Genomic DNA, 24,615 nt, shown 5'->3' on the forward strand with positions numbered 1-24,615 from the left:
TTTCACAAACTAGGTCACCGATATGATCAGTAATTTTTCATGATGTAGTCAAAACTACTAAGGATACTTGTATTTCCTTTGTATTATTATACATCAATAGTTTTGAGAATGTTTATTTGTCATATAATTGCATTTCTACGTGACTTTTTAAACCATATAATTTTAATAGATTGGTACCAGCACTTCGTGAAGGATAAACAAAACCAAAATAGCTTAACACAAAAATAGTTCCAAACTTTAGAGCCGAAGTCTTCAATTTGGAAACATTTTCACTTAATCTCTTGTACAATTACATCTGAGTCGCGACAGAGGCCAGTGGCATTGTTTCAAAAAGAAAGAGGAAACCGTAATTTATTACCTTAACCCATGTGTTACACTTTCACAATATATTGCAATACATATTGCAATACACTAACACATCACAATATATCGCATACCTAAAAATTTTGGCAATACCCAACCCTATTTGTCACCCAATATTCTTGCCTCAAAATAGTTATGCATACAGAAAAAACAAATACCATAAGAAACAACATCAACATCAACAACAACAACAACAACAATAACCTTGAGGATGTTTATCATGTGTATGATTCCTGACTTAAGTGTAGGGCTCAAGGCACAACACCATCAATTACCTGGTCATTTGAGCTGAGTGACCCGAGATTCATTCTCAACTCCCCTGGGAGAACAACACAGGCTGCCTAGGTTACACATCTACATAAAACTACATAACAGATCTGATGTCGTTGAAAAAAGGTCTCATGATGGATTGTGTTTAATGGAATGTCCAATGAACAAGTAACAAAGTTCTTAAGAATACACTATTCCCATGCCAATAACCCGTGAAGATCCGGTTGGAATTGATCTTCTTCAGTAACCTATGCTGCTTGTCGAAGAGGCTAATAACGGATCAGGTGGTCAGGCTTTCGCTGACTTGGTTGACACATGTCATCATTATCCCACCATGCGAGGGTTGATGCTCATGATGTTGATCACTGGATTGTATGGTCTAGATTTGATTATTTACAGACCACCGGCCATTGCTGACTATTGCTGAGTGCAGGGTCAAACAACAAACAAACAAAACAAATCCTATGGGTGAGTGAGTGAGTTTAGTTTTAAGCCGCTTTTAAAGCAATATTCCAGCAATATCACTCGCGGGGACACCAGAAATGGGCTTAACAGATTGCACCTGAATGAGGGGAATGAACGACGAGCCAACGCTTTGAACCACTAGGCTACCCCTAATGCCTCTAAATCCTATGGAAATAAATATGGGAAGACAATGAGTCCAAATGAACCTTTCTCACTATCAATGTATGTATGCTCCATGTTGGAAAATATATATACTTGCATAACATCAACATATCACTTTAAATTTAACTTACAGGTGGATCTATTGAACTTATTACTGGAAGTCAAGTCTGTAAGTGCTAGGGTGCTTCTTACAGCATATACAGTGCTCGTGCCAAAAAACAGAAGTCAAAATCTGCTACTTCTGTTTCATCGCATACTATAAGACCTTGACCTTGTGACCATCTCACAAAACATGCAGGTGTGTCTGTACCAAGACCAATATTGTTACCTGAATTTTGACGTTATTCATCAAAGCGAGATATACGAAAATGTAACATAATGAGTCCAAGAAAGGCAGGATAAAAGGGAACACAAATATGAAATTAATTTGATAGTGTGGTCATTTTTATAATTTAACACTATCAACATGGTCAAAAGATGTCAAGAAATAATTTTGTGGTTTCACTGAATATTATAAATAATACGTAGGTCAGCTGCTGATTTTTTACTGTATTCAGGGTTTTACATGACGAGTGATTCCTGCATATTTGACGCAACAATTTTCTAAAAGACTCTCAAAATATTATTATAGGAGTCAAGCTCTATCACAACCATTAAGTTTATTTTCATGACTTAAGTGTGTAGAAAATAGGCTCTGCATGTACAATCGATAATAATATAATATAAATTGTTTGTAAATTGTTTAAAAAAATATTATCTGAACTTATATATTATGTATTAAATATAAACTGCATTAAATTTTTTATAAAATGTATAAAAATAGTAATTTTAGTAAAGTAAATTTCATTGAAGTATTTGTTTTCCCATATTCACATAGCAAACAAATAATCTGAGATGCCCCATATTATCAACGTTTTTAACAAATTCATAAACCCAGAAACTAAGTCTGTCAAAAACATACAAAAGTGTCATGGCTCATAACGCTTTTACTGAAGGGAGCAGTTGACATTACATAACAGCTTTCCATTTGATGACGCAGACTGCTTTTTGATTCAACCCATCCTGACCCTATGATGGAGATGTTATTCATTATGGCGGACTGAAACGATTGGTAATTGAAATTATCATCAATGGGAAAAATGATTATTTTAGTAATTAGTAATATAAGCCTAAATATGTCCCCAGTCAAAGTTATGAGAAATTCAATGATTACTTTCAGATGGTTTTGGCATTTGCTCAAAGTTCACGACAATGGGTCGATGTTCCGTTAACGATTGTCAATCTCTATGATCAATATCAATAACCAGCCCTACTATTCATTTTCAAGGTCAAAAGTTCATGACCTTGACTTAAACACTACATCCCCTGATAGATTTCGTCCCATGGAAAACCTGAAGATGTTATTGTTTTGGAAGATCCTGCCTTTCAACAGTTCCCTTCGACTTCTCAAAAACGACAATTCACAAAGTTGCAACAAACTGAGCAATTCCTTTTGAATTTTTTTAAGGAGGAAACAACTTCTGTCTGACTGGAATTGGACATTATTTTTGTAAACTACTTGCCTAACAAAAACTAAAGAAGTCTAGAGACAATGAGTATGTGTAACCAATAAAGATAGACCAGGAGTGTGGAAACATCAAAACTACAAGTGTAAATCGGATCACTTACCCAAAAACCTATTTTATAAAAACTATCAGTCTTTCATTAATTGTTGTTTTAATACTGACTGATACTAGTATATCCATGGCTTTTTCAACCACGTCGAATAATTGATTCTCCCATCAAGGCTCAGGATATGTCTACATGACAGTCTAAGTAAACTTAGACTCAGTTTTATTCGTTACACTGCTATACTGAGTCTAACAAAGCCTTGTGGAAGGTCGCGGCAGGTAACCTTTGAGCGACCTATGACCGTCCAATCAAACGTGACACCTGACGACGGAGTTTAACCAATCAGACAACGGCTACTATTTAGGGTTTGGCGGGACTTACAAAATGGATTTTCTCTTCCCCTGTAAGCCAACACTGATCTCACAACAAATGAAAACCCGCATAAAACACAGATATTATATTATGACCTGCAGAATATACGCTTTTGGGTTTCTGTTGACATGGTTATCATTAGCTAATATTTCCGCAAGCTGACATCCTGACAATACTGACAAAACGCTATATTCAGCGATTGTTTACTCACTGTTGTGGCGTGCTCCATGTGCATCACTCGGAAGCGATCGTATGGAAAATAGCATTTGGAATCGTTCGGGTACAACACTTTTTCGAGGTAAAAGTTCAAAAGGTATGTGCGAATGTCAAAATTCGCGATTTGGTGAGCTGTGTTCTGATTGGTCCATTGAAAAGGTTAGCTGACGCGACCTTCTACTAGGTTTTGTTAGATTCAGTATAGCAGTGTAATGAATAATACTGAGCCTAAGTTTACTTAGACTGTTTTCAAAGCTATACAGTCAAACACCAATGTGTCGAAGTTGAAGAAACCAATGTATGAACACAGTCTGACACAACTGCAAAATGATTATAAGAAAGGTAAGATACTTTATGGATGATAACTGCTTTATTATATTATCATGTGACGTTTCGTTCCAAAACAGTTGTCTAGCATGAGTCAGTGGAAAGCGATTACTTAAGAAATACAAAAGAAAGAAATTCGAAAGTACCAAGTTTTCACATTGAGACAGCTGTAAGTTCGACACATCAAAGTTCGACACATCAGTGATTGACTGTTATCTAGAATTGTTATTTTCCACACCCCTGGGGACTACGCTTTCAGTCTTATTAGGCATTACTAATCACTAAACAGCATCATCCATGCTCTTCATCATCTCTGCCTTCATCATCAGAGTTGTTGGCGGTGGTTCCATCACCGCTGGAGGCGTGGTTCCTGTCTGAGCTGTTCTTCGGGGCTGCATTGTTCGTGTCACCGGGGCGAAATGGCAAGGCTGAAATTACAGAAATATATTGCAGATTGTGATGGACAGCGGTATAGAGTGATGGTCAGTGGTATAGAGTGATGGACAGCGGTATAGAGTGATGGACAGCGGTATAGAGTGATGGTCAGCGGTATAGAGTGATGGACAGCGGTATTGAGTGATGGACAGCGGTATAGAGTGATGGACAGTGGTATAGAGTGATGGTCAGTGGTATAGAGTGATGGTCAGTGGTATAGAGTGATGGTCAGCGGTATAGAGGTATAGAGTGATGGACAGCGGTATAGAGTGATGGTCAGCAGTATAGAGTGATGGTCTGATTTGAAGGTAACTGATAAATCCATACAGTTGTGCTCAGCAATATTCCAGCTATATGGCGTCAGTCTGTAAATAATTGAGTCTCGACCAGACAATCCAGTGACTGACATCATGAGGTGAGGTGAGGTGAAATTGGGTTTAACGTCGTGCTTGAGAATATTTCGCAAATGACGACGTGCATGCGTGTATGATGCGGTTGGTATGACGCGGTTGGCGATCGAAGCGTCATACCAAAAAGACTTTAAAAATATGGTACTTGTTGGTCCCTGCCTGGTGCTCAGCATTAATGGGTACAACAAGGACTGGTCCGCATGGAGTCAGTATAATGTGTCTGAGTGGGGTATTCATGCTTCACTGCGGCATGGTATCTCAGTGGGCTAGCACTATAAACCAGCTTATGTCTGGGACAGTACAAGCAGCCGCACATACACATACACACGCATGCATGTCATCATATGAGCGAAATATTCTCAAGCACAACGTTAAACCCAATTTCACCTCACCTCTTTTCAAAATTCATTGAGTATTAAAACAGGACTTACGTTCACGTGAAACAGCTCCATCTCCACCTCCATCCTGCCTCCCACTGCTGCTGTAGCCAGAGTCTCCCTGTGTCTGCAACAAACAGTACTCCAAGCTAGCAACGTAGTACAAAGAGCTTCTCATTTGCTCCTCCATCCCACTGCTAAGTCACTCAATAAGAGGATATTGTTTGACAAGAAAAGACATATATCCTGTGTGCTGTATCCAGTATAAAATACTTTTCTGATATTTCTCTATACTGCTCACTCTCATTTCCAAAAAAATAAACATGAAATGTAAATCAAATTTGCAAGTTTTCATTGCAAAATATGAATTACTTAGTAAGCATTTATCGCAAAGTTTCAACCAATGAATAAAGAGTTACATCCCTTCGTTATGACAAATTCATTTGAGCAGTCGGGTGAGAAAATGACATGCCTCATGACAAGATCATGTTCTTTTTACCAACGGACATTGTCAAACAAAACAAAATTCTTTTAACCAATTTAAAATTAATTGCTTACCGAGGACATTAACATATTTCTGGCCACACATGAGCTATGTTACTGCCATCCTCTAACAAAACATCATAACATGCTTGATAACAGTGTCAGTATCCAGAACGAAACATTGCAGTCACTGTAAAAAAAGAACATCCCTTGTACATCTCAGTCTGGACTGTCTAATATGATGGAACACATTTAACCTAATCCTTCGTCCATTAGTTTTATCTGACATAGAGTGTAAAATACCATTGTGGATGAGGCTTGTCCACTAGGAACCTCTGCGATTCCGGCAGCAGTCGTTGCGGCTGCAGCTGCAGGTGCTGTCACAGTCTGAGATGAAACAGCATTGGGGCTGACGACTGCTGGCGCCGGTGATTCCTCTGCTGGCGCAGTTCCTGACGTCACAGCTTTAGGGCAGGTAACTTCTGCTGGTGCTTCAGCCACGGTCCCGAATTGATCCGGAGATGTTTGGGTAGCCATCTCTTGTGCTGAGACCAAGTTATGGAGCCGTCGAAAACCGTACACCCTAACAAGAGAAAGTCACAAACTGTTCTAATACTCACTGAAGTGGTAAGTAACAGGCTCTCACAGGAAGAAGAAAACAGACACAACTATAATATATATTATATTTGGGATTACACTTTCTTAGTAAAGTACAGATTCTTGTACTTTTGTTGGGTTGGGTCCCATCCGGGATTCGAACCCATACCCTCAGAGTCAGGCACCTAACCCACTCAGCCACAGCGACCTCCACAGAAATGGAAGTCGAACAACTGGTAGTCTAGGCCATGGACTCTGTGTACCCTCAGATAAGTTAAAATTGGCACGGCTCCCATGGCCAAAAGTTTAATCCCTAATATAAGAATGTTACATTTGATCACTTTCTGAATGGTATTGTGTATTGTGTACACACTTGTTTTGCTTCAAACAGGAAATCTTGCATCGACAATGACTGAGCTAAACAAACACTTCTCATTTTGTTTCTTGTTAGGACAGTAGTCCGCTTGATAGCCACATTCTGATGCAGTAGAACACCTAGTCTGTCTCACAGTCCCTGAACCACATTATTTTCCCTACTGCCCAGCCCTCCCTGCAATGTAGTCTGTCTCACAGTCCCTGAACCACATTATTTTCCCTACTGCCCAGCCCTCCCTGCAATGTAGTCTGTCTCACAGTCCCTGAACCACATTATTTCCCCTACTGCCCAGCCCTCCCTGCAATGTAGTCTGTCTCACAGTCCCTGAACCACATTATTTCCCCTACTGCCCAGCCCTCCCTGCAATGTAGTCTGTCTCACAGTCCCTGAACCACATTATTTCCCCTACTGCCCAGCCCTCCCTGCAATGTAGTCTGTCTCCCTGCACAGTCCCTGAACCACATTATTTTCCCTACTGCCCAGCCCTCCCTGCAATGTAGTCTGTCTCACAGTCCCTGAACCACATTATTTCCCCTACTGCCCAGCCCTCCTGCAATGTAGTCTGTCTCACAGTCCCTGAACCACATTATTTTCCCTTCTGCCCAGCCCTCCCTGCAATGTAGTCTGTCTCAGTCCCTGAACCACATTATTTTCCCTACTGCCCAGCCCTCCCTGCAATGTAGTCTGTCTCACAGTCCCTGAACCACATTATTTTCCCCTACTGCCCAGCCCTCCCTGCAATGTAGTCTGTCTCACAGTCCCTGAACCACATTATTTTCTCCCAGTTCTGCCCAGCCCTCCCTGCACCTGCAATGTAGTCTGTCTCACAGTCCCTGAACCACATTATTTTCCCTACTGCCCAGCCTGAACCACATCCCCTACTGCCCAGCCCTCCCTGCAATGTAGTCTGTCTCACAGTCCCTGAACCACATTATCTCCCCCTACTGCCCAGCCCCTACTGCCCAGCCCTCCCTGCAATGTAGTCTGTCTCACAGTCCCTGAACCACATTATTTCCCCTACTGCCCAGCCCTCCTTGCAATGTAGTCTGTCTCACAGTCCCTGAACCACATTATCTCCCCTACTGCCCAGCCCTCCCTGCAATGTAGTCCCTCTCACAGTCCCTGAACCACATTATCTCCCCTACTGCCCAGCCCTCCCTGCAATGTAGTCTTGTCTCACAGTCCCTGAACCACATTATCTCCCCTACTGCCCAGCCCTCCCTGCAATGCTAAAGCCCTAAATGAAGCAAGACTAGATTCCATCAGGTTCTGAATCTCCCATCTCACTGGGGCTCCTTTTCAATTTAATGGGTTTATTTGTTACTATCAAAATTTCATATATTCAGAGACAAACCATTAGTCTTGAGAATCTCAAAAGTCATTGCTAAGTGTCTCGTAGACAGACCAAGGTATATCCTTGGTAGCCATATTTCGAGACTAGTGCTTAGTCACTGAAAATACATTACTTTAATATAAACACATCTCAAACACGTTCTATATATATTGAAAAGGAGCTCCAGTGAGATGGCAGATCCTGAACCAAGATAGACAGAGCTACAGACAACTTTTTGGGTCATTGAGTTATGTACTCGCTTGTGTTCATCTCAATTGGGTATCCTAATTTTCCTTTGAGGAACATAATAAACTGTACCATCCTCACTCAAATTCAATTAGGTATTTTGCCATTTTCAATTAATTGTAAAAATATAAAAAAGTTCAAATGTTGGTGTTTGTTATTTGTATTTGATCAGTAATATAGGAAATGGGAAGAAGGACAGCAAGTTGCCAAGTTCATGTTTTGGAACAGAACGTCTCAGTTTTCCTCATTTTATTTCTCCAACGCTACGCAAGCCAATATTTGACATTTTTGTGTCTATGCATGTAAGAACTAAGATCAAATTTATTGAGTATTTACAAAATTTCCAGCATACTGTACGTGACAGTCTCAAAAGGAATTCAGTTTCACATAAATATCTGCGTAATTGTTAACCAAGTCAGCGAGTCTGACCACCCGGTCCCCAATAGTTGCTGAAGACCAATTCTAATCCAGATCTTCACGGGTCCATCAACAGCACGAGCACTGATCTACGAAAAAGTGATATGATGACGTGCCAACCAAGTCGGTGAGCCTGACCATCAGTTCCCGTTAGTCGCCTCTTACGACAAGCATGGGTTGCTGAAGACCAATTCTAATCCAGATCTTCACGGGTCCATCAACAGCACGAGCATTGATCTACGAAAAAGTGATATGATGACGTGCCAACCAAGTCGGTGAGCCTGACCATCAGTTCCCGTTAGTCGCCTCTTACGACAATCATGGGTTGCTGAAGACCAATTCTAATCCAGATCTTCACGGGTCCATCAACAGCACGAGCATTGATCTACGAAAAAGTGATATGATGACGTGCCAACCAAATCAGTGAGCCTGACCATCAGATCCCGTTAGTCGCCTCTAACGACAAGCATGGGTTGCTGAAGACAAATTTTAACCTGGATCTTCACAGGCTGACTCCTTATCTATGTATCTATGGATGTTCATACCTTGCTGTTGCTGCAGCGGGATCCGAGGAACCTGCAGCATCTGGAGATGAGTTCTCCTCAACAGGTCAGCATGCTCCTGCCACATCAGTCGGTCGAACAGTGGCGTTGTCACATCAGTGTCTGAAATTGATGTGCCATTATATATTCAACAGGACAAGGGCAAGTTCTTGTGGATAAAAAACATTTTACAACGATGGAGGCATATTAGTTCTGGAAAACTTTATCATGTTCTTAAAACTATTATACAATCTCAACTCATCTTGGACAAGTTCTCGTGGATTAAAAACCCATCTCTATTACAATAGGAGGCATATTTTGATTTGAAAAACGTGCTTGGAAATATATACATAAAGGCAAGAGAAAACGTCGTAATATTGGAAATGACATTTAAGTATCAATGAAATATTTGGAACTATATTTCTTAAATATACACCGGAAGTCAAGTTTGAGGAAAACTTGAATCGTGGTCATATAGCCTGTCGACCCCATGTAACAACACGTCGCCAGGACAGTCATAGCGTCCATCAACACCTGCAAGACCGATTCGCAAGGGCCACAGAAACAGCTCGGGTGACCACAGGAAACCACCAGGGAGCAGTCAGTAACAGACTCCATTCGGCGATGTCTCCAAGCCAGGAACCTGTTTTGTCAGCGTCCTGCCAGGCCACTCATATTCACCGAACGTCACTACTGGGAACGTCTCCTGTGGCAAACAGTGGCAAAACTGGCGTGGGAGAGAACAGAGAGGGGTTATCTTCTCTGCTTAGACTGAGTTTAGTTTTACGCCGCTTTTAGCAATATTCCAGCAATATCACGCCGGGGGACACCAGAAATGGGCTTAACACATTGTGCACATGTGGGGAATCGAACCCGGGTCTTCGGCGGGACGAGCCAACGCTTTAACCACTAGGATATCCCACCTCCCCTTCTCTGCTTATAAGAACCCTAAAGAGGAATATATGAAAAAGAATCGAACAAACCTGTAGAGGTTGCAGATTCTTTGAATATATTCCCCCTTGGGGTACGGCCACCCCGCTCCCAACATTCTGTCTGATTACGTTCAGCATGGAAAGTGAGGGACAAGGTTATAGTCTAGAGTTACCTGCTCTTGGATGTAGGGGTCCGTGGGGCCTTGTAGGGGTGGTCTCACAAGACAAAACCGTAGTTTTTTGTTTTGTAAATTTGTAAGTATTTTATTCAAATATTGTTACAACTGTCATAGGGAATTTAAATGGGCATTTAAATGCTTATAAGTACTCTAAGGAGGAATATACAGAGCTCCAGATAAGATTTAGTTCATGTGAGTACTGTACCCACTGTATTTGTTTTTGGAGTGGGTCCTATGAATGTTGAGTGGGTATTTCATTTTCCGTTACCCACTGCTTTGAAATATGTGGGTCTTTCAGTGATTTTACTCACCTAAGTATATGTCATTGAGTAAGTTTACTAAGCAGGTATGTACTGCCTTATGTCATACCTAAGCAAAACCAACTTAAATATAATGGAAATGATTTCATAAATCTACACTCATCCTATACTAACAGCACAACACTTGTCCTATACTGACAGTACAACACTTGTCCTATACTGACAGTACAACACTTGTCCTATACTAACAGTACAACACTTGTCCTATACTAGCAGTACAACACTTGTCCTATACTGACAGTACAACACTTGTCCTATACTGACAGTACAACACTTGTCCTATACTGACAGTACAACACTTGTCCTATACTGACAGTACAACACTTGTCCTATACTAACAGTACAACACTTGTCCTATACTAGCAGTACAACACTTGTCCTATACTGACAGTACAACACTTGTCCTATACTGACAGTACAACACTTGTCCTATACTGACAGTACAACACTTGTCCTATACTAACAGTACAACACTTGTCCTATACTAACAGGACAACACTTGTCCTATACTGACAGCACAACACTTGTCCTATACTGACAGCACAACACTTGTCCTATACTGACAGCACAACACTTGTCCTATACTGACAGCACAACACTTGTCCTATACTGACAGCACAACACTTGTCCTATACTGACAGCACAACACTTGTCCTATACTGACAGCACAACACTTGTCCTATACTGACAGGACAACACTTGTCCTATACTGACAGTACAACACTTGTCCTATACTAACAGTACAACACTTGTCCTATACTGACAGTACAACACTTGTCCTATACTAGCAGTACAACACTTGTCCTATACTAACAGTACAACTTGATAGCAATCGATGTCTTTTCATTACGCAAGCGATTTTTATAAATATATTCCGTACGCATATGTTTTAAACTTTTTGAGTATCTAACATTTTCGATGCCTAATTGGTACGCAACAATTATTTTTCAATGCGTAATTGGAAATTTTCTATGCGTATTTTACCCGGATACGCAGCTTATCTGGGCCTCTGAATATATGAAAAAGAATATCAAATTTGGCCATTATTTCGGTTCTAGAAATATAATTCACCTACCTGTGCACTGTTGAGGAACCATGTGAGATCTGCTCAGATGGATCTCCTGACTGGCTTCGTTGACACCATGAAGATGATGGAGGACCAGCTGATGGGCATGAAGGCGTAGTCTAAGGAATATATCCTCAAACTGCTGGCAGATGAAGCCAGCAATTATGATGACTAATTCATCCCAAGACAGTCTCCCATCTTGTCTTGGCATCTTGACCTGAAACACAAGGTTAGGGCTGGCTATACAGATCAATAATCGGAAATAGCGTCAATGGGAAGTATTATCAATGATTATCAATATGAGTGAGTGAGTGTGGTTTACACCACTTCCAGCAATATTCGAGCAATATCATGGCGGGGGACACCAGGAATGGGATGCACACATTGTACATGTGGTGAATCGAACCCGGGTCTTCGGCGTGACGAGCGAACGCTTTAACCATGCTACCCTACCGCCCCGATTATTGATATTAAAATTGTGTCATCAATATTATCGTGCCTAAACTATTGTAATGACACATAGTGCTAATTTACTGACACAATACACAAAGCTATATTTTCATTTGGGGACTGCTTCTAAATAATGCTCCGGACAAGTTTTGTTTATAATCTATTAATATGTCACTATTCACCAGTGATGTGAAGACCCTTTTGCCATTTTTGTAAAAAATTACTTTCATGACGATAATTGATCAATATTTAGTTAATAATTATTGATCTCTTTGCTCTATATCGATAGCCTGCCCTACACAAGGTGTTACAATTCTTAATCAGATGCTATGGTAATTAATAAAATCCAAGCCCCTGACTGGGCTCGCTAAATAATTGATGATCAGAAATATTGCTGATGGGAAAAAAAAAAAACCATAATAAATTCCCCGCTCAAAACATAAAATCCTACTGCTAATAATGTTATATAAGTGAAATACGCTTGAAATCAGTGTGAACCCTAAACTCACACTCAACTTATTTCTAGTTGATATAAACAAACCAAAAGAATGAACATGGAAACTCATGTGGGTTTTTGCTTTGACTGGTGATTTATTTTTTTGCCTCCTGCCTTTAGGTTTTCTGAGGACAAAAATCTGTAAAACAAGAAATAGAATTGGTCTGGCCTAAATATGTAATTGTTTTTTTTAATAAATTATATGGTACTTCCCTGAGGGCTGATAGTTAGTGCTACTGAAGGAAATGCATTATGTATTTTAGAGAAACGTGGTGTGACATTGTGCCTTTAACTCATGTGATATTTTGTTAATTTACTCACACAATATACAAAGTTAGGTATTTATTCATGGACTGCTTCTAACCACTAAATTATGTTCAGGATGCTGTTGTGTTAGTAATGCATAAACATGTCACGAGTGATGTGAAATATATTAATGTTTTTCTGACCTTTTGGCACGTTTGCCCGAAGTTATTTCTCTGATATTTATCGATAATCGATCGATACTTAGTTAACAATGTTTATGATCTATATTGATAGCCATGACGCTCACAAAGGGGCAACCTCCAGTAACCCATGCTTATAGTAAGAGGCAAGTTACGGGGTTGGGGAGTCAGGCTAGCTGACCCGGTTGACACATGTCATCATATCCCAACTGCATAGATCGATGCTCACACCGTTGATCACTGGATTGTCTGGTCCAGACATGATTATTTACAGACTGCCAAACATGGAAAAGGAATGCAATGTTTTTAAGGCTTATTGCGCTTACTTGCTGTACCATAATTAATTGTCTGTGAGTGTTACGTGAAAGTTAGGGACCATTATTTAATAAATCTATCTTTGGTTCAAGGGAGAATACATTTATAAAAAACGTACCCATCGCTTTTTAGCAAAGTCACTCTTGAGAAAATTATTAACACTAATTTTCAAGCTGTTAATCCCATGTTTATACTCATAATCCACTTTCTACGATTCCACTTTCTACTTGTCTGTCCATCACTCTCTTCTCAACGTCAAACAAAATTACCTGGCTAGCTATTCTCGATATGTTCGTAGCCCTACAAACTTCTTAAGCCCATTCTTAATACACTGGCTACGATCAAAGTTTAGAAGTCTTAGGGTTACGAATGTTTCGAGAATAAGGGCCCAGAATACTACCGCTCAAATCCAATTGTTGCCATTTGTCCATCTTATGAATTGTGATTTTAATTCAATTATACAAAAATCAGCACAATCTGTAAAAGAATATATGTGTCTTTTTTAAATTTCACTGTATGTACTCTATATCACTTTGTGTGATTTTTATGAGAATAAACTGCTGTTCTAAAGCATTGTCTATGGGGGATTTCCTGTTATCAAGGTGTGGGAAGTCACTTTTATGAACTATAAACACTAATCCCCAAGCTTTTAATCCCATGTTTATACCTATAATCCATTCTAATCCCTACTGCAGGCACAGTGAGCTTAAACCATTTTGAGTATTATACTGACTTTTGTGTCAGTGCATGTTTTATTTCATACATATGTGTTTTATTGATTCTATTTCATTAATAAGTATGGTCTACAGCACTCAGCAAACCTGGTTGGTTGGGTGGAGGGTTTGTTGTTTTTCACTGCACTCAGCAATATTCCAGCCAAACATTCGAGTCTGGACCTCACAAGCCAGTGATCAACAGCATGAACATTGATCTAAGCAAATGTGATACGATGACATGTGTCAACCAAGTCAGCAAGCCTGACCACCCGATCCCATTTGTCGCCTTTACAACAAGCATGGGTTAGTACTTACTGAAGACCAATTCTAACAGGAATCATCAATTTGTTCACATGTAGGGGTGTGTCAGGTTTTGCACATGACATGGGGTGGGGTGTGGGGTGTGGGGTGTTGTCATTCACATATTGTGCATGCTTCTCCATAATAATCATCACCCCTTCATCAAATTATGAACGGTTCCTAAAGAACTTCTCCAAATATCACAAACATTGACATATTAAGTATAGAATCCATCAGCATCCCCGACATCTATTGACCACGTCCCGCTTGATTAAAATGGACTCCGCCGTTCGGGTAGCCGCGGCGCGAGAGCCGCGAAGGATTTCTTCAAACAAGCCAGGAGTCAGCACCTTATCGCTGCTATCTCTCTATGGGGTATAGTTCTCACAACTTCTGTACTCTGGTTTGCGATAGGGTACATTTTCGGAAATGGTAAGATACCAAGCAATATGTAGCGATATCATCCCAGGTTGTCAAATATGATGTAATATATTACCGAATGGGTTGTTACAAACAAATATGACCATGTTGTCGAGCGAGATGCAGCCATGATGACTCAGTAATCAACCCTAACTTTCAAGTGCCCCAATACTGAATCTCTGACCGTTCAACAGATTCCTTATGTGTCACCTATAACATGAAACTATACCCTAATGCCTTTACCTTTTGGTCCGATCGAAAATCACCCACAGATTAGAAGGTTTGTGATTTTTATGACGATACACTTATCCTTCGATGGTCTGTATTCTGTCCATGAATGACGTCCTGTGACGTAACACACATATTGCACTCTCCTACCCAGAGTTCCATGCGGTAAGCCATATGTTATGTTAAGCCATCGCTGTGCCGGAGTGTGACAATATTGTCCTAAACCGAATTACACCAGTCAAAACCTGTAATTCCTCAGTGATAAAACGGACGTTCATTAGAGAAAATGCAGTTCGTTCTCTGCATTCCATGTAGATCTGTAATGTAATAACGTACAGGTTTGCCCTTAATTATTATAGTTAAAGTACGAGGACAAAAGTGTACTTTATTACACTAAACATGGGGGCAGAGCGAACTGTGTTCTTTTCTAAGATGCCAGATTTAATACACACAGGAATTAATCTAGGCAGAAACAAACAAAACGGTATCGGTGGCCTAAATTAACCATCCTCGTTCAGGGCTACCTGACGGGCTGTTACAGTGACGTGTCTGTCCCCTTAGGTAAGACGCACATTACCGTGAAAACCAGCTAGAAGATGGTACATTTAACGTTCGGGTTAAACATCTCTATATAATTTTAGTTACGTCTGTGCTTATCGTAAACCACATGGAGCGTCGCACTTCCACTACCAACGTAAGTTTAGAACGGTAAATCCAGATGAAGCTAGTCACGCGACAATGTATAAACATTGCGAACGTTGCCGTGTGGCTGTTGAACTGAGAAAAAAAATCAAATTTGTTATGTTTGTCTGTTGTTTTAAGGCCGTACTCGGCAATATTCAAGTTATAGGGCTGCGGTCTGTAAATCTGGACCAGACAATCAAGTGATTGACATCATGAGCATCAACGCAGTTGGGATACCATTTTCAATTCAAAATGAAGTTATTTGGTTCAGTCAAAGCAGAGACCATATAATATTATATGGTCTCTGGTCAAAGTTACATATTTTCAGAAACTTTAGTATGAAAAATACTACAATAATTACAAAGTTGGTTTTAAATTGGTAGAGGCACATATTTTCGCTAAACGATTTCATAACCCCAAATTTATCCACTCGTATTTTATGATGAGGTCTGTTTGGTGAAGTCTTGTTTTCGGTCATGTTAAGCGTATAATTGCAGTTAAAAGAGAACATGGTGCACGATGTAGATTGTGAGTTCGGGGCGGTGGGGTAGCCTAATGGTTGAAGCGTTGGCTTGTCACGCCGAAGACCCGGGTTCGAATCCCTATATGGGTACAATGTGTGAAGCCCATTTCTGGTGTCCCCCGCCGTGATGTTGCTGGAATATTGCTAAAAGCGGCGTAAAACCAAAGTCAGTCAGTCAGATTATGAGTTCGAATCCAATAGTCATGATTACGATCTTTTGCCTGTCTGAACCACACCCGTGCTTTAAAATATCAGATATTATATGTACCACACGTTGCACTGTCTTCTTCTGTGATGTAACATGAAATCTGTGTAATACCCGAGAAGATTCGGGTTAGAATTGGTCTTCACCAACCCATCCTTGTTGTAAGAGGCGACTAACGGGATCGGGTGGTCAGGCTCGCTGACTTGGTCGATACATGTCATCGTATTCCAATTGCGTAGATCCATGCTCATGCTGTTGATCACTGATTTGTCTTATCCAGACTCGATTATCTACAGACCGCCGCCAAGTAGCTGGAATATTGCTGAGTGAGGCGTTTAATAACAAACAAACAAAACAAACTAAACCTGGTTGATGCATTTCATCCAAAACTGCGTGGATGGATGCCATGCTGTCAATCACTGGATTTTCTGGTTGGGACTTGATTATTGACAAACCGCTGTCGCACAGCTGGAATATTGCTGCGTGCGGCGTAAAACAAACGCTCGCGAGCAAGTCGTGCCGTATCTGTGCCGTTTTGGCGAATTATGTAATTTCCTTTTTGCTCGGTGTTCTGTGTTGCTGCAGTTTATATACCAAGATGTTTCGAGGCATTCATTCGTGACCGAGTCGTGTTATTCCGTGCAGGTTACGGAACGGGGCGAATCGTGACGAATGACAAATTCTAACGTACATTTCCGAGTATATACTTGTTGAATGTCAATTTTACTGCTACTATCACTAAAAGCGGCGTAAGACAATAAGCGATAACACGATATTGTGCTTAAGAGTCAATTTGATCTATTTAAGATGGGGCTTCCATCAAATAAGTACATATACTGAAGCTGAATAATCTACCGTGTTTATGCACAATTCTCAAAATGAACACACCAAGGGAGGTAACCGCACATTGGAGGAACAACGGTGAAATAGTTTAAAGTGGAATCAGCGAACCGACATTGCATTCTTCTAGTGTGTCTGTACTGATGTAACATTCTGACTTAGTTAAGTGAGTGAGTGAGTATAGTGTTACGCCGCACTCAGCAATATTCCAGCTATATAGCGGCAGTCTGTAAATAATCGGACGTGGACCAGACAATCCAGTGATCAACAGCATGAGCATCCATCTACGCTACGATGACATGTGTCAACCAAGCCAGCGAGCCTGACCACCCGATCCTGTTAGTCGCCTCTTAAGACAAGCATGGGTTACTGAAGATCAATATAAGTTATTCTATTTGTACAAGTTAATTTATATGGGATATATTGGTTATTAGGTAGCTGTATAAAAATAAACAATTTAAATGTTCTAATGAGTTTTTTCTGCTATTGTCTGTGACACTTTATTTTTGACACGTGTGGTTTACACATTCCCATTATGTCGTAAGTGGTCGGGTTTTTAAAAAGATTTAACATTAAGTGTTTTAGATAAATTGTTACAAATTGATGTGACACAGTGTGTACATGCGGAATACCGCCAGGCCTACCCCTCGTCAGGAACAGGTGACATCTAGCAAGACAATGTCAACTAAATCAATGTATATGTGATGACAGAACTTTTTCAGTCATTGAATTAAAAAAAAACCCAACTGAATTGTTATGTAATTTATATACAAATCCCCCCTGCAGTCTAGGGTCTGCCTGTTATCTGTCTCGTCTGTAGGCATTGTGACAGAAATTGTTGACAGTTGAATGAGGTCTGCCTTTATAAGCATGTTACTTAGGGGATAACTAATTAGTCAAACACAGTACAGTTATCCCCATTCTAATTCAACTCGTTTTACGCTGTTTTTTCGTGAAAGAAATTCATTATTTAAACCAGGTCAAAGTTCCTCTAGGTCAAAGGTTAATCATATCACTCCTTCAACTTACACCATCGCCAGAGAAAGTAGTTCCCTTTTCAAACTACACTCGTTTATTATGTGCACACAGACTAAGTTAGACAATGATGAATAGATCATAGTATTTTAGATAAAATGGACGGTATTATGATGAAATCACCCTCTAGTTACAGAAATGAGCGGCCCGCTGATTCCTCAACTACGGGCCATTATCAGTTCTGTTGTCAAATGACGTCATAGCAGGTGACGTCACGCTCCATAATGACGTCATAAACCTTGTTTCATGATCTAACAGTGTTGGGTCAACAGTCCGTTGCGAGTAAGTTGTTTGAACTTAAAATTAAATTTATGATACTGTTTTGTCTTTTTTAACACAAATTCCACCCATTTAAGCTGGATAGGGGAGTTATTTGACCAATGGCTTCTGCAAATGACAATGTCCTGCGAAACAGCGTTACCCCAATAGTGTAGGGATACATTCAAAGTTTTCGGTGAATCGGTTTTCAAATTGCGACCGTATATGCTGATTATACGGTCGGAAATGTATAGCATTGACCCATCAGAACTCGTGTTACATAATAAGTTGAATTAGAATGTTGATGTCTAGACCTTTACCCTTAATAGAGTACATTTCCCATTTCAGCGAAGATCTTTTACCTGCAATTCAGCGGACAAATTGTTATCAATCGTATTTATTAAATATGAAACTGTAATTCTGGAATATAACGTGAAATAATTCAAAGGGCTACTTGTCATTTCTCACTGATATATTTTAGACTGACTGACTGAGTTTGGTTTTACGCCGCTTTTAGCAATATTCCAGCAACATCACGGCGGGGGACACCAGAAATGGGCTTCACACATTGTACCCATGTGGGGATTCGAACCCGGGTCTTCGGCATGGCGAGCCAAGGCTTTAACCACGAGGCTACCCCACCGCCCCTGATATATTTTAGAAGTAGCATCTGCCGAAAGATTACAATGGCGATGATATACCGAAATATTTTGGAGACTCTCAGTGAGTGAGTGAGTGAATTTGGTATTACGCCGCACTCAGCAATATTCCAGCTATATGGCAGCGGTCTATCGAGTCTGGGCCAGATAACCCAGTGATCAACAGCATGAGCATCGATCTGCGCAATTGGGAACCGATGACATGTGTCAACCAAGCCAGAGAGCCTGTCCCTCCGATCCCGTTAGTCGCCTCTTACGACAGGCAAGGGATACTGAAGATCAATTCTACCCCGGATCTTCACGGGTTCAGTCAGTCAGTGATAACACCAGGTGTTCACAACAAATGAGCCTTACTTTGCCAAAATGGCATCAATCACCACAATAAAAATAACATTGTATTATATGGCAAAAGTCAAACTAGAGACCGGTATAGAACATTGCTACTACACAGTCTGTACAACTGTACATGCTTGACAACAATACAAGAATCGGTATCGAAACGTCGCATCACCCGAATAAGAAGTTGTTCATCCATGAAGTTTGTCTTTATCTCCCTGCACGTTGACATTTGGTGCCAGATCATTCAAACACTCAGCCACTGAGCTCTGTAGCTCTCCTTCCTAAGCTGCCTATAAACCTGAGCCTAGATTTTCGAAGCTCTCTTAGCGCTAAGATAGTCGTAAGTAAGTTAATGTATGGCACTTACGACTATCTTAGCGCTAAGAGAGCTTCGAAAATCTAGGCCCTGGCCTAATGATTCATACATTCCTTAATTACTGACAACGTTTTAGTGGTATGCGCTTAGAGTATGCCCTTGCTGTGTATAGTTCAGTGCCATATAATTGGATTAATTATAAATATATATATGCATAAAAAAAAACAAAAAAACCCAAAACAAACAGGATTGAGGGCATTAATGTGGTGTACCCTCCAGGCAATAAATATCACGATGGGGCTACGTTTTTTTATTTCACAGGGACTATGGTCATCTTTATTTGAGCTTATTCAGAACCTGAGGTTTAAGTCTCGAGGCACGAAGGCTTCTTCCAAGAGTGAGTGAGTGAGTTTAGTTTTACGCTGCACTCAGCAATATTCCAGCTATATGGCGGCGGTCTTCTTCCAAGAGCATCCCATTCGTGTTCGATGGGATTTAGGTGTGTGAAGTGTGAAGTTTCTTTGTTTGTTCAGTATATCAATTAGTACAAATAGTCACTCACTCAAGACATCTTGCGATGGTCTGTGATGGTGGAGCGGAAGTAAGCCATTGTTTTTGTGACGGGATTCCATCTGAACTCTCCGGGTTAGGACTGGTCTTCTGCAACCCGTGCTTGTCGTAAGAGGCGACTAACAGGATCGGGTGGTCGGGCTCGCTGACTTGGTTAACACATGTCATCGTATCCCAATTGCGTAGATCGATGCTTATACTATTGATCACTTGATTGTCTGGTCCAGACTCGATTATTTACAGTCTGACGCCATATAGCTGGAATATTGCTGAGTGCGGCGTTAAACAAGCAAAACCTAACCAAAGCGTCTGAACTCAAACAGACACTGCTAGAACAATTGCCGTCTCGTGGAACTATTGCCAGTGTGTTTTTCCCAAGTATGTCAGTTTTGCAGAGGCGTTTTGCAGCACATCTGTCGTTATTTGATACTGAGTTTGACTGAACACCATAAAAGGTATCTGAGGTATATTTTTAGATACAAGGACTGTGTTTAATCCAAAATTTAACCGCGAAGTCATAGGCGCATTTGATTGGAATGTCGGATCTAGGGTTGGGATTTACCGTTAGGGAGAAGTGTCTTTCAGGTAATGGGAATGGTTTGTAACGCCGCACTCAGCAATATTTTGGGCAGCTATATGGACCAGACAATCCAGTGATCAAATGACTATTAAATGGCAGTGGACGAACACCGCGGTCACAGTTACAGACTTTACTCAAGATCATTGAGGGTACAAACGCAAACATGTTTTTATACAACATTTTTGACAACAACAAAGATAATTTTGTTAACATTGTTTTAAGATTTTGGCTATAATATTTAAATAGGAATGCCAAAAACTAACCTGCCTCACTTGTAATTACTGTTACATTCATCACCCTATACGGACAGAAGGGCACCACCGAAATACGATGCACTATGGTAGATTTCATATGTGGTAGTAATCTCCACCCATACCTCTTGTCCCTTCTCCAGATGGTCAACAGTTTGGGCAGAAGCATCAACATCACCAAAAGTTGACAATGTTTCCATGTAACCAGCCGCCATATTCATCCCTCCTGTCCTTTTTATGTAGACGTACAAGGCAGTGTTCGATCCTCCGCCCATTTCAAGCTGTGTCCAGAAGATATAGGTACCGCTGACTGGCGCAGTGAACTTCCCTGTGTTGCTGTTGTATCCGGAGCCTGCGTTGTAGTTTACCAACTGGAATAGCACTGGGGATGATGAAGGTGTATGGCTGGGTGGATCATGTGCTTGGAAAGCCACATCTGGGATCTTTGTTGCTGTTCAAAAATAAATAAATAAATAAAACCAAAAACATAAAGAACGTGATTGGTTTATTCAAAATATAAGTCCGTCGAGAAGGTTTAGGACGTGTGTGAGAAATAATTTGCATTTAACTATTACGAGCGCTTCTTTTACATTCACATTCTAATTTAGAGGTTTTGTTTTTTATGGTCCGGTTAATAGTCCGAACCGGAAGTAAGTGACTAGGGAGAAACGACATGAGGTCAAAAAAGTCTGTGATGGCGCTGCGGTGTTTTCCAACGAATATACAGTGTAGAGATAATGTTGCCCAAAGTTTCCATATATGTGTCATTACTGGACACCAACTTGTCAACTTAGTGAAAGTAGAAATAACGGTCAAGTTTGAAATAACAAAATAAAGACTGTTAACTGACTGACTGACTGACTGACTGAGTTTGGTTTTACGCCGCTTTTAGCAATATTCCAGCAACATCACGGCGGGGGACACCAGAAATGGGCTTCACACATTGTACCCATGTGGGGATTCGAACCCGGGTCTTCAGCGTGACGAGCCAACGCTTTAACCATTAGGCTACCCCACCGCCCCAAAGACTGTTAACAAGAACGTGGTTATCTTCTACAATATGCATTTCTTGTCTTTTTAACACGGTCATTTAGATATGGTAGTTTGTCATTGTTGCGTATCCTAATTACGTTGATCACATGATTGTCTGGTTTACACTAGATTCTTTGCAGACAGCCATCATGTTGAGCGAGTAATGATGTGTGTGGCGTTAAACAATACAGAAAAATGAAAGAAGGGTACCAGTAAGAGTCCATACAGTCTGTCTCACAGTCCCTGAACCACATTAATTTCCCTACTGCCAAGCCTCTCTGCAGTGCTAAAGCCCTGAATAAAGCAAGTCTAGATTTCCTCAGGTTCTGAACCTCTGGTCTCCCTATAAGGGCTCCTTTTCAATATAAATGGGCTTGTTTGTTACTATCAAAATTATATATATTCAGAGACTAAGCCTTAGTCTAGAGTCCATACTGCACACCCAAGAAACTCAAGAACTAAACAGGGCATTGATTGTTAGAACTGTAGCATTGAGGCGTGTTAGTGGATTTCTCTGGATACATTCTAAAAGAGTTTCTACTTACCAACACCAGACATGTTTCTTTTCAGAGCTGCAACTTCCGAGGATGTGAAACTGAGGTTGTTCTGTATAATGTGGACATCCGTCTGTAAAGTACTGAACAGAGCGGTGTTCAGCTTCACATCGCGACTCATGACATCTAACAGTGTCAGATTCAACTGAACATCGCCATTCGAGCTACCGTGTGGCATGGATTTAACTCCGTTTGGACTGCAGCAATGTCGTCTGCTGACAATTTCAGCTTGCCCTCCAGGATATTCACTTCGTTTTTCAGTGAGGATATCTCAAGAGCTGCGAACCCTTGTTGTGTCTTGCTGGTCTGTAGGTCTGACAGTGCGGTCTGTAGTTGTGTCTGTGTGTTCTGAAGATCTGTCATTGTTGCCGTTAGATCTGATCGAAGCTGCGCGGACGTTCTTTGAAGGATGTCCACATTCTGCTCCAACAGTAGCACGTGTCTCTTCATTGTGGACATGTCATCTGTACCTTCTGGCTTTGTCGTGGGCAGGATAAATCCTGAGAGTGACCCAAACAGCAGGATACACAGGAACACAACATCCACAATCATGACACCTATTACTTTTAGACGCAAAACTGTACAACATATGGAACTGTCCCAAAGTTAATCAAGGAAGATCACGTGACAAAGTCTGTCGTTCAGGAGATAACGGCATGCACTGCTCCGGGTGCTATTTGTTTGGTACAGCTTATATAAAGACCGCTGCCATAGTGGTGGAATGGTACTGAGTGCGGCGTGAAACAACAAGCAAAAACAAGCTATTCCTGTCCACTTTTGCATGCTTGAGGTGCATCGTGATAAACCATCACTTTTTTCCGATATCTGTCATTTTTAGAAGGAAGTTTTTAATAGTTTGCTATGTGCATTGTCATGTTACACTGCGACATGAAACACGTTCGTGCTCTATTTTGTTGTAAAGATAAGGCATATTGGCGCCACCTAAGGTGTTTCAAATAGAGGCTATTCCAAAACACTGTTGTTAAAATTCTGTTAATAATTGTGAAACCGTGTTCCGAGGGTAATACATCGTACATGGGGATCGGCAGTGAGTGGCAATGGTGTGTCATATTTGGACTTGTGCTATATTTAGACAGTCTGGAAGCTACCATGTACAGTAAACGCCAAAATAAACGTTACCCTCCTACCTTTATGAATTACTGAAAAACCATCAAAGATATGTAAGAAGGTATTAGTTTACAAGAAAGCTTACGAACACAGTTTTATGCAAAACACGAAAATGAATTCTCAAATGCATTCATATTTAGGTGAAATGCATCTTTTTCAGAAGAGTTAAATTGTTCTATATTCGTCCATGATGAAATAAACCAATAACAGTGATTTTGATTTTGATCACAGGCCCTCGTGTCTTTATAAGGATAAAAGATGTTAAAAACGACCCCCAACTCGAATTAGTTATTTCAGTTAGTGAAAACAAGTAAAACGTGTCTTTGATATTGTGAAAAATTGTTTAGGAACATCTAAAATTATCTTTGTGAACATTTTTGTCTACAAAGTAACATTTTTCCATTTCCTGTTTACACATAGCAATATCAATCGCCAAAACGCAGTAATATTCAAGCAGTATTTGCATCCATTTCACATGTATAATGATTCTATAGGGTATGAAGAGGGCCTAGAATACATGATATGATACACAGATACGAGAAATATGCCACGATTAACAGCTGAAGAGAGAGAAAGGGCCATTGTAATGGGGCAGATGGGGTCGACGACATACATTGCTGTTGCCAACGCCCTCGGATGCCACAGGATCATGGTTATAAGACTATTCAGGGCTTCAGACAGACTGGGGTCACCGTAGACAGGCCAAGAAGTGGGCGTCCACGGATCACAACGCCAGCTGAAGATAGCTCTAGGTACCTCCTTCATTAAGGA

General features: G+C 40.6%; 3 protein-coding genes across 3 annotated transcripts; all 3 read right to left on the minus strand.

Annotated features, from left to right (window-relative positions):
* Positions 1-3,679: 3,679 nt before the first annotated feature.
* On the minus strand, positions 3,680-15,003 carry LOC124260153. The gene is made up of 6 exons (XM_046694407.1): positions 14,886-15,003; positions 11,509-11,716; positions 9,006-9,125; positions 5,795-6,074; positions 5,063-5,135; positions 3,680-4,214 (listed from the first exon to the last, which is right to left on the minus strand). The coding sequence occupies exons 4-6, from the start codon at positions 6,026-6,028 to the stop codon at positions 4,078-4,080; spliced, it is 444 nt and encodes a 147-aa protein (XP_046550363.1). The 5' UTR covers positions 6,029-6,074; positions 9,006-9,125; positions 11,509-11,716; positions 14,886-15,003; the 3' UTR covers positions 3,680-4,077.
* Positions 15,004-21,032: 6,029 nt separating this feature from the next.
* LOC124260160 (C1q-related factor-like) lies at positions 21,033-22,894 on the minus strand. Its single transcript, XM_046694421.1, has 2 exons — positions 22,708-22,894; positions 21,033-21,581 (listed from the first exon to the last, which is right to left on the minus strand). Exons 1-2 carry the CDS (start codon positions 22,892-22,894, stop codon positions 21,178-21,180), a joined length of 591 nt encoding a protein of 196 aa, XP_046550377.1. The 3' UTR covers positions 21,033-21,177.
* On the minus strand, positions 22,858-23,837 carry LOC124260169. Its single transcript, XM_046694430.1, has one exon. It carries the CDS (start codon positions 23,266-23,268, stop codon positions 22,858-22,860), a length of 411 nt encoding a protein of 136 aa, XP_046550386.1. The 5' UTR covers positions 23,269-23,837.
* Between the last annotated feature and the right edge of the window lie 778 nt (positions 23,838-24,615).

This window comes from Haliotis rubra, unplaced genomic scaffold (genome assembly GCF_003918875.1).
Source record: "Haliotis rubra isolate DU_JTF1 unplaced genomic scaffold, ASM391887v1 Scf1187, whole genome shotgun sequence".
NCBI classification, from domain to species: Eukaryota; Metazoa; Mollusca; class Gastropoda; order Lepetellida; family Haliotidae; genus Haliotis; species Haliotis rubra.